The sequence below is a fragment of the Pangasianodon hypophthalmus genome, chromosome 28, assembly GCF_027358585.1.
Source record: "Pangasianodon hypophthalmus isolate fPanHyp1 chromosome 28, fPanHyp1.pri, whole genome shotgun sequence".
Lineage (NCBI taxonomy): Eukaryota > Metazoa > Chordata > Actinopteri > Siluriformes > Pangasiidae > Pangasianodon > Pangasianodon hypophthalmus.
In genome coordinates, this window is record NC_069737.1 from 3908404 (window position 1) to 3919692 (window position 11289).

Sequence of the window (11289 nt, forward strand, 5' to 3'; positions counted from 1 at the left end):
TAATGTCGAACGTACAGGGAAAGGTTTTTGATTTGAGACGCAGATCATGACACCAGTGGAGCTTGTCAATTAAATGATGTTTATGTTGCCAATTTTCAATTTTTCATGGTTTGTACGAGGCTAACCAATGTCTCTGTCAGCATAAAGTACTAAAGCTTTTAAGTAACTGAAATTGAAACACAGTGTTTAAAGGAATTCGACACGTTTTTAAACAGACATAAATAAAAACGATACACACTTACAGGTTCAAACAGAGAGAGGTTCAGACTGTTAGGCGATTTGCAAGGGAAATATTACTTTCCACATTGGGCAGTGACAGTAATGCTGTTTTGCACATATACAGACACACACACACACACACACCTCTATAGGAGCTGTCAAGACAAGGTGAGTCAGCACAGTTAATTGCTTCCTCGTCCTTGTATGAGGCTTGAATATATGTGTGTGTGTGTGTGTGTGTGTGTGTGTGTGTTTATGTCTATAAATTGGCTCCAGAAAGTTCTGTCTCACCAAGTGACAGCTAGCTTCGTCTAGCACATTGCACAATCATCTTTCTATTTCCGGCTGCCTCTCATCAGACTAGCATTATGTCAAATTAGTGTTTTAGTTCAAACTGATAAACAGCTCCAGTGTAAAAAAAAAAAAAAAAAAAGTAAAAAACTTTTTCCCCTGTCTTTGATTTTCTTTAGTGATTGCAGAGGAGGATGCAGAAGCACTGAGGGAGGCGGTGTTTGATGTCCACCTATAATCCAGGTACATCAGAGATTTACACATCAGCTACTTGGTCAAGTGATATTTTTATAAGTTATTATTGGATTAAAGAGTATATACAGTATTAGGGGTGTAATGCCATTGCCAGTATCTGTTTTCTGTGTCTGTATTTGGATTTAAACCTGAAGTAGGTGTGGCCTAAAACAGAAAAGTGTTTTTTTCTTTCATTTTCTCCCCATTTGGCCAGTTCCCACCCACCACCCAGCTCTCCCCTATCATACGACAACTACCAGCTGGGGAGAGTGAAGGCTAACACGTGCTTCCTCTGAGACCACATATTATTGTGTTGTGAACTGCTGCTCATGCTGCATCACAGGGCAGTGTAACATACATGGAGGAAAGTTTTATCTACCCTCTTCCACATACATGAACTCACAGACACCTATGATTGGCTAATGTTGCAGTGATTGACGGGGAGAAAGGGTATGCCATACTTCCCATCCAGGGATCATGGCCGATTTTGCTCTCTAGACTCTCAGATGGCTCATTGAACTCGCAATCTCCTGACGATAGGGTGAATAATTTTCTCTTGCGCCTTTCAGCAGGGCTTCTTTTTTATATTAAATCTGAACCCCAGGAAACACTGAAAAACACTGGGAAGAAAACTAGAGGTATAATTGTCAGCATTGCCAGTATGGTCTGTGAATTCTGTTTTTAATCTCACTCATGCAGTTATTATTTTTGTTTGTACCTTCCAAACTAAATTTCCAAAAATACGAACAAAATAGTAGCCTAATATAAAATAATGAGAATTGAATGAACATTGTAAATGAGTCTTTGTCTTACGAGATAAATGTAAATACCTCTCACTCGCGTGATGCTTTTGGTTCCCAATCCCGATGTACACCTCTAGTCTCAACCTGAGATATATATATTATATATATATATGCAGCATTACACCATGTAAGCATGAACAACACTGAGGAGCTTCATCGTTGTTCATGGCTTCCAGGTTCCTGGCAGAAGATAAACACTGGGAAAACATCTAGTATTCCTCTCACCCCAGCTCAACTCTAATCCTAATCCTAAAAAAGCCTGAATGAGATGAGTATAAAGGACGCTTCTACCACCACTGGTCTTTTAGTAGCCTGAATCAGACGTCGTCATGCGATTTTACTACTCAGAAAAGATCATGTCTGATCACATCCAGGCACAGCTCCAGGACTAAGACGTCAGCTTGCTTCCATCTTGTGGATGAGAGCTGCAAGTGCAAAGCAGATTGAGCACTTGTTCCTCTTCTTTTATTCTCCTTTAAATGTCATCTTGAATGTGATATTTTTATATGTATTATCTATTTGTCAATAGCGTTAGTGTTTTTATATTTCAGGTTTAGTGAGACTAATAAGAGAGCAAAGCCACTTATTAAAAGATGAAATCATTAAAAAGACATAAATGAAATTTATATATGATATATATATATATATATATAGGTAACACTTTCTATGAAGGTTACATTTATAATGAACATAAAACACATTCATATCATGTTATAATGCATTCATAAGGCACTATACACATCGTAATAATTATGAAAACACACTTCATAGCTTTCTTTATGACGAATATGTAGTGTTTATAACACAATTTAACACTAAGCTCACGCATGCATAATGCATAATGGTGCGTAATGGGAATTGTTTTGATTTTTTTTTCTTAAACTCTCTGGTATACATCATTTGTTATTCAGGAAATCTTATTACAAAACTTTACAACTTCTGAAAATATGTCTACAGCTAAACATAATGCACTCTGGGGCTGAATTTCTTTATTATTAGTGATTTATTGTGTTATGAGCACTGCTTATAATGCATTATGACAGCAATTTATAAATGTATTATAAACTTTGCTAAAAAACAAACTATTCATAATTTTCATAAATTATTATAACAATATGTACAGTATAATGCCTTATGAATGCATTATATGTTATATCAATGTTATGGCCTTCATAGAAGGTGTTGCCTGAATATACAAAGAGAAAATTGGGTAACACATCCTATGAAGCCCATATTCATAAATATTCATTGTGCTTATAATTTGTTATAAGCATTTAAATAAAGTCTAATAATGGCTCATAAGGCTGTAATGATATACTGTGAATAATTCCTTGATAATGTAATCATGTTAATGCAAGTGTCACTATTTATTAGAATGCCATTATAATATGCCATTTTATAATAGGAAGAAGAGAAGAGACGTTTCCTGAGCACAGTAAGTCTAATGATATGTCGTGAAAATCACAGACTTGTGAAGTGAGCTACACTCAACATGTGTAAAGACAGAGATAAAATTATTTATTTCATACCGATCTTATTCAAATAACGTAGTAATATAGGTCGGCTTTGTTAACATGACATGTAGAAAAAGTGAAAGTTTGATACTCTGCTATGTATTGATATTCAGCATATAGAAGGTGCAGGTAAATGCTTTTTCTGTGAGACTGGGTTGATTAATTTTTAACATTTTTAGCACATCCTTCTACTTTGCAGTATTATTTCTATTATTTGTTGCTAGGAAATTTCTACGCAGATTTGACTTCCTGTAGCCAGGCATGTAGGAAGTGGCAAATTCTGGACAGAAATTTTTGAGAAAATATTTAGGTTTAGGTTAGGCTATTGGAATGGAAAAAGACTGGTTAAGCATTTTTTAAAAAATCACTTATGGAACAATTTAGAATAATTTTGTCTAATATTAATAATAATATTAATAATAAAAATAATAACGATTTTTTAAAATATATTTTTGATTATGTTCACTGAAAAAATTTCATTCATTTTCAATTTTTGTTCCCTGTAACCCTTCTGATCCCTGGTTATATCATTATAATATTTTTTTTTATAATTGTTAATAAAAAGCAGTTCCTTTATAATTATGCCCAGGTCATTATGGGTTCTAAAGGATGTTCAGTACACCAGCACATGGTACATGGTGTTATAATGCATATTTAGACTTGCATTAAAACATGATTACTTATTAGAACTTTCTAACATGCTTCCAAGCAATCATTACCAACCTACAGTGTATCATAAGCACATTTCTAATGATTTATAATATAGGCTTCATAGAAAGTGTTACCAAAAATGCGTTCCTTTACTCTAAAGGTGCTGAGATACTCAGAGCTCAATGTTAAGCCAGTTGTGTTTGCATTGTGAGTTGTTCGCCATTGACTGCAATATAGTTCGTGCTAAAACCTGAATAATGTACAGTTTAAAGCTTGTGAAAAAAATAAGTGCTCTGTACATATGCTGTGTAGTTTTTTTCTTTCTTTTTTTTTTGTTGGAATGATTATAGTAGCCTAAGTAGACATTTGAATGGATATTTTTAGGTATATAAATGGGTTTTTATGTGTGTTTAAAAATCATAAGATACAGAAAATCTTAATTCTCAGAACACTTCCATTAACTGAACCATGAATGTAGACAATCCAGTTGATACAGTCCTTAAAAATGTGCTTCTTTAAATAGGAAAGTTAATGTATTTTTTGCCACGTCCTTGCTATTGTATTCCAAGTGCACTGCCATTATACTAAATATGTTAAATGTCTTTTTGGTGTTTTTTTAATTTTTTTAGCATGCACTATGAACAGTTTTATACTACTCTATCCGTTTCTTTGTGTGCGTGTGTGTGTATATATATATATATATATATATATATATATATATATATATATATATATATATATATATATAGTATATATATATATATATATATATATATATATATATATATATATATATATATATAGTATATATATATATATACACAGTACTGTGCAAAAGTCTTAGGCACATGCAAAGAAATGCTGTAGAGCAAAGATGCCTTCAGAAATAATGAAATTAAATGTTTCTACATTAAAAAAATACTATAAAGAGCAGTAAATAGTAATAAATGAAACAAAGACAATATTTGGTGTGACGATCCTTCGCTTTAAAAAAAAAATTAGTAGTCTCAGGTACAATTTGTGCAGTTTTATAAGGAAATGAGCTGTAAGTGTTACTGAGCATCTTGCAGAAGCAGCCACAGTTCTTCTGGAGACTTTGACTGTCGCACTTGCTTCTTATTTTTGCAGCGAAACCCAGCAGCCTTCATTATGTTTTTTTTTTTTTGTGTGTGTGTGAAAAGTGGTGTATTATGTAATATGCTACTTTCTGTACTGACATACAAACATTTCTCTGTACCATTTCATTTTGTGCTGGAAAACTAATGTTTGGAAATCATTTGAATCTTTGAAAAAGATGTTTTTGTACTGAATCAATTATGTAGAAGTTATAAAATAAAAATCTATAACAAAGTTTGTACTAAAAAATAGGGTGCCTAAGACTTTTGCACAGTACTGTATATATACATATATATACACTGTAGAAAGAAAGTATAGTGAACTTGCTTTCTAATGTTCTGATGTTGTGCTCAGTGCCGTGTGTTATCATGATAATTTATGATTCTATTATTGCACAAGTCTAGTTGGATGTTTTACAGTCTCTCAATAGGCAAGACTTCCATATAAGAAATGAAGTATAAGGTTATTAATGTGTGCCTGCTGCCTGTCACTTCTTTCTCTCTTTTATTGTTGAGTCTATTTTGTGCACACTTGCATCGACACAGGTAAAATAAAACCTGCATATCCACGTACAATGAGTTGTCAGTTGATTATTTAAACTTCCAAACTTCACTGATATAACACAAGTGATAACAGGAAATAATTTTTGAGAATGTTTCACAGCATTAAATGCTACTAGAACGGGATAAAAAGGTACACAAAACTCTGTAATCAAGGAAAATTTGTAATCATTGGCAAATTACTGTGGTATAAGAGGAATAAAACACTTTGGAACAGGATGCTATTGGAAAGTAATCAACTTCAGAGTTCCTTATGTCTGTCATCACTCCAGCCTGGCATTGATTATTTTCCCATAACAGCACGTTCCATTAAATTAAGCAGACCAACATCTGCTTAGCATCTTTTAGCATCAGTTAGAGTTTAGCTGAGACTGGGAATGGGGATAGGAGCACTTCCTATAAGTCCAACATTCATAAGGCATTATAACTGCTATATTATATGTGTGTTATATGTACCTACTGCACATAATATGTTATAATGCCTGCCTTCTGCTTGTATAAATGCTCTTAAGTGGTTACAGTTACATGCACAATTACGAATGAGTGTATAACATTCTAATGTCAGGTTACATAATGCATTATTACATCTGCATATAAAATGTACACTAATGTTACAATGCACATCAGGTTATTACATGTTTTAAGCAATGTGAGCTTTTTATGCATCTTTAAGGTGAATTAAATGTCATTTTAATACATAACACATAATACCTTATAAAGCCCTATAATTGCTCATTACATCTAGCTTACTAGCTTTCTAGCTTCCCAGCTGAATGCATGTTGTTTTGAAGTCTAAACGAAGCTCAACAGTTTACTAGATAGGTGTATTCTGTGTATCAGTGCACAGTAACACTTACACACATGAAGGTGATATCTATAATAAACTACGAACACATTCATATTATGTTATAATGCATCCATAAAGCATTATACATATTACAATTAATATGAAAAATGATTATACTTTACATCTAACTTTATTATGCATTATTAATTGTTAATATCATAGGTTTTAAGTTGTGTTCATCATATTATATAACCGAGCCCCATAGTGTATTATGAGAAGGTATAATGGCTTTATAATGCGTTATAAGCACTATGCATACTTGTAACTGTTTATAAGTGCATTATAAACAATTCTACAAACATTTCTTTTTTTGTAAATAATTATGATCATTTGTGTAATCTATTATAAATACATTATCAAATGTTACGAATGTAATCATAAGTCATGGCTTTCATAGAAAGTGTTACCAAGGTGTCTGTTAAAATTTGTCACTATTTTCATATAAAATATAAAATTTCATATAAATTTCATAAAAAATTCCATTGGCAGGGTTCTTTAGTTAATTGGGGATTACTTACATATAGTGCAAAAGTTTTTATTTCTGCATAAATAAATCTCAATGTAAATCGAAGTACCAAATGGTTCACGAATATACACTAGCGAGTGTATAACCATTTATTCAACCTCTTACAGGAGCAGAGCTATTGAGTTTAATATAAGTGTGACTGATGACTTAAGTGAATTGGTCATCTCTTTTGAAAACCTGGCACAGCAAAAGCCACAGCTAAGCAATGCATCCACCTCCCGGTGTACTGCATACTCCAAGCACTAAACGGGTTTAAAAACGTGATGTGTTACATATTCATCAATCCTGTTCAATGCTCCATTTCCATTCACTCAGTATCTCAGAGAGCTATGTGTTAAAATGTAGGTTCATGTTTTGGAAATGTGAATTGGCCTAATGGATGGATAAATCGGTGAAGAAACACAGTCCTCAATTAACTTAGGCCTTTAAAGCACTCAGTGTTTGGCATTTCTAAATGCACATTTATCTTTCAAGCACTTTAAATGTAGCTTCTCTGTAGGGTCCATGCTTTCAGTAAGTTATTTTGCCTTTCTTGCACCCTGGAGTTTGTGCTTTCATAAGGATGATAATAAATTCATTACAATTTCTTTTTCATCTCTTCAAACTGATGCCACTGTGGAATATTTTGGCGACACTTAAAGGCAGTGTTCATAACACCTACATAAACACTTCATGACAACGGATGTAAACCTAGATAAACCTAGATATATAATAATCTATAAAAACGTTCAGAGCGTTAGAATACATTTATAAGCCATAGATTATATGTATTAGATTTTTTAAAATAAAAAATACATTGTACTTCCATAGCAATGTCTATTATGCATTATGAATTGTTATTATGTTTAATTATAGCCGCAAACATTTTGTACGTATCTTGAATGGTAACACTTTCAGTGAAGGCCATATGCATAATGACATATGAACGCGTTCATAATATGTTATAATGCATTCATGAGGCATTAAGCATATTGTTATAATTATTTATAAAAATGCATTATAGTTTATAGCAATGGTTAATGTTTAAAAGCAGTATAAGTAGTGTTTATAACACATTATCTCACCAAGCCCCATTTTGCTTAGCACATTATGAGAAGATATAATGATGATATAATTTGTTATAAGCACTATTTATAATGCATTATTTCATCAATTTATAAATGCAATATAGATGATGCTACAGTCCATAAAGCCTTTTCTTAAATAATTATAAAGGGGTATATAATGCCTTATGAATACATTATGACATGTTATGAATGTTTTTTATAAGTCATTATACGTATGGCCTATACAGAAAATGTTATCTCTTGAACTCATCAGGATTTTTTGTGTATTGTCGCATGTGATGTAATAGAAGGTAACAGAAATAATAAGTGTAACTTATTGTTAGACATATTGTTACGTTTATAATAATTCACAAGTTGTATTTGTGAGCTTGGACTAAAGTGAAGCATATTTTAAAAAGTATCAAGCATCACAAGTATCTCACAAGTATCAAGCCTAAAATTATGCTGCAGTTATTAAGAGATAGAGACTATTCAAACTGAACCCTAGTTTCTGTGCGATTAGTGTTATAATGCGTAACAAACACTACTTATTATGCCTTATGTTAACGATTATCAATGCATAATAAACATTGCTATAGAATGTAATTCATTGTAATAGATAATTATAAATGCATTATAACATACATGTATTATAGCATGTTAGGATCTTGTTCATATGGCCTTCATAGGCATATTTCAAAAACAGATCTTAATTGTGATGTCAAGTTGCCATAATACCCTTTCTGGGTTGATTTCTGGGTACATTAGTTTGTCATTAGAGTATATGTGTTATAGCTTGGGTTAAATTGTTAAAAAATTAAACAAAGGTGACACTTCCAGAGGATGCTGTGCAGTGTATCCGGAACTTGGTGGTTTCAGTGGTAAAATCAACATGAAAACCTGCATTATAACAAGGAATAGAACACACCAGGATGTCCTGGTATAGGAATATAATCAACAACGGGGTGGTGTGAGTTACTCTTACCACTCTGAAGTTAACTATTTTTCTATAAAAGTAAATCCAGAAGTAGTTTATTTCCCTGATACGACAGCAATTACACAATGATTACATTTCTTTAAATGAATTAAATGTTGGCATACATGGCATACTTTTATCCATTTATAGTAACTTTTAATGTTGTTGAATGACCCTTACTGCATGAAAAGTCAGCAAGTCATAGTACAAACTTGCTTCAACAAATAGCTCCCATGAACGGCTTATGCAGTTGTCATGTAGCTCTACCTTTAAGTAACATGGAACCAAATATTGTAGTATTGTGATCATTTGATGTGAATGAAGGATTTGATCCTGTATCTGATGCTGTCCCAGCGAGGCTGTGAGTTAATCCAGGACCGAATGGCACCCTATTCAATTGAATATGTCGAAACAAGTCGAAGAATGATTCAGCTAACTACCTAATAACCACAAGATGAAGATTGTTAGCAGCAGGAAGAAGCCATCTTAATGGCAATCTGCTCGCTAACGACATCTCAAAAATGAGTGCGTGATAGCTGCTGGAGGTTTGCCATTAATGGGACGTTGCTGATTGCTGGTGGGCTTTGGAGAGTGGGACTTTGTCAATACCTCGTTTAGAGGATATTATTGTCCCATGCTGTTTATGAGCAGGGTGATTCAGAGTTCAGAGATATACAGCTGCAGCCCGAAGCCGGATCTTTAAGCCGACTAAATTCATTGGGAAAACGGAGACACTGGGAAATGACTTTTTAACATCATTCTTTTTTAGTACCATCAAGGGTGGCATCATTGGAGACAGGAATGGGGCAGTGGCATCAAAGTATTTCTCTATGAGCTCTGAGGAAAGGCCCTTAATCTGATTTTCTCATCTTTATATTCTACTGTGGCAAGATAATGCTTACTTATTGCTGTTCGCTATACTCATTCCTATTACGCAAATCTCTCCGGATCTTATTGGCGCTCCCTCTGTGGGCCACGAGACTCCGTCTTAAGGTCGAAGTGCACTCGGCAGACTTTAGATGGAGCTGTTGAGCTTCTGCAAACCGAACACATGAGTAGTGACAGGTGTTTTTGTACCCTTGCGATATTCTGAGATCTCTTAGCAAAAAACAGTGGTTAGGCTAGAAAAGAAACGGGTAAAATTTCTCACACATGGACAGACCCAGAGATAGAGAGGAATAATTAAAATGCAGATGGAACATAGCCTTTATAATCCTCATTATGTCCTAATTTGCAATGACCATGTGATATCAGGGAAGACATTTCAGTGTTTGCATTCTGACTCCAAAATAGGAGTATCTGCTTTACAATTAAAACTGTTCAATATCATTATACACAATCTCTCTCTCTCTCTCTCTCGCTCTCTCTCTCTCTCTCTCTCTCTCTCATACAAACGTGTCTTATGCCCACTCTAGTGTTTGCAGGTTTCAGCATAAGATCGTTAGTTTAAATTTAAATTAGAAAATAACTGAGTAATTGTATTTTGTTACTGTATTTAAGTGATATTTTCAATGATTTTACTTTACTCAAGTGATAAAAGTATTGAGTAGATTTAAAAGAGAAAAAATATATATTTTTTGTATTTTACATTTCCATTTTGATTTTCGAAGTACTCGTTACGAATCTCAAACAGATGAAACATCTGCCTTTAAGAATTAGTCTGTTAAATTTGCTAGCTATTTAGGTTTTTAAATGAGTTTGGAAAATTATTTTTCTAAAATATAACAATTTATATAAAAGCATTTTGAGCTACATTTATGAACATGTATGAATGGTGATATTTAAATAAATTATTATTATTATTATTATTTTATTTATTTAATCTACAAGGAATAATTTAATAATAGTAAGAGCAGATCTCGAAGGCAGAATATCATATTAAACAAAATATTAGCATAGCTGACATTTGTCATATCTGTAATATATATATATACTTGTACATGGACTTCACCCAACCTCAGTCTACAGCTTTAGGTCTCTTTCCTCAACCTTTGACCAAAGAGAAATAGAGAGAGAGAGAATAAGCAGCTGTTGGCAGAAAACGACACTCTATCGGTAGCACACGGGACTGACACTTAATCAATGCGGCGTCCTGCCAGTCAGAAATGCTGCACATATTTAATATTCCTACAGAGGGGTGGAGGGAGGAGGGGTGGAGGGAGGGAAGGCAGGTAGGGGGAATGAGAGCGATTGTGCCAAGACTCGCGGTTTGAGTGGCAGGTCTGCAGATTACATCTCCTGAGAGAGGGATCTTTCAGTGCAGCCTCAGTTATCTATTTACCACCCTGCTCCAGGGACACACACACACGCACACACCCACACACACGCAAACAGAGAGAGAGAGAGAGAGAGAGAGAGAGAGAGCGAGATGAGTTATGGTCCCTTCAAGGTGAATATAATAGATTTTTTTTTTTATTATTCATCGTACAATCAGACACATTCTCATCAGAGTTAGGGATTTAAAACATGGCAACATGAGGAGGAATAAGCATAAGCAAGAATTTCT

The 11289-nt window shown here is 33.7% G+C and overlaps 1 protein-coding gene across 6 annotated transcripts in view; it reads left to right on the forward strand.

Annotated features, from left to right (window-relative positions):
* Positions 1–4422, forward strand: part of LOC113545782 (RAS guanyl-releasing protein 2) — a 41680-nt gene extending 37258 nt beyond the window's left edge. For 4 of the 6 annotated variants that reach the window (XM_034301316.2, XM_053231057.1, XM_053231056.1 and 1 more), the window contains one exon: positions 690–4422. In XM_034301316.2, the coding sequence (XP_034157207.1) occupies positions 690–748 (59 nt within the window). In that variant the 3' untranslated portion in view covers positions 749–4422. The remainder of the gene's footprint in view (positions 1–689) is intronic. The other 2 variants (XM_026945368.3, XM_026945367.3) reach the window with 2 other exon arrangements.
* Positions 4423–11289: the final 6867 nt, after the last annotated feature.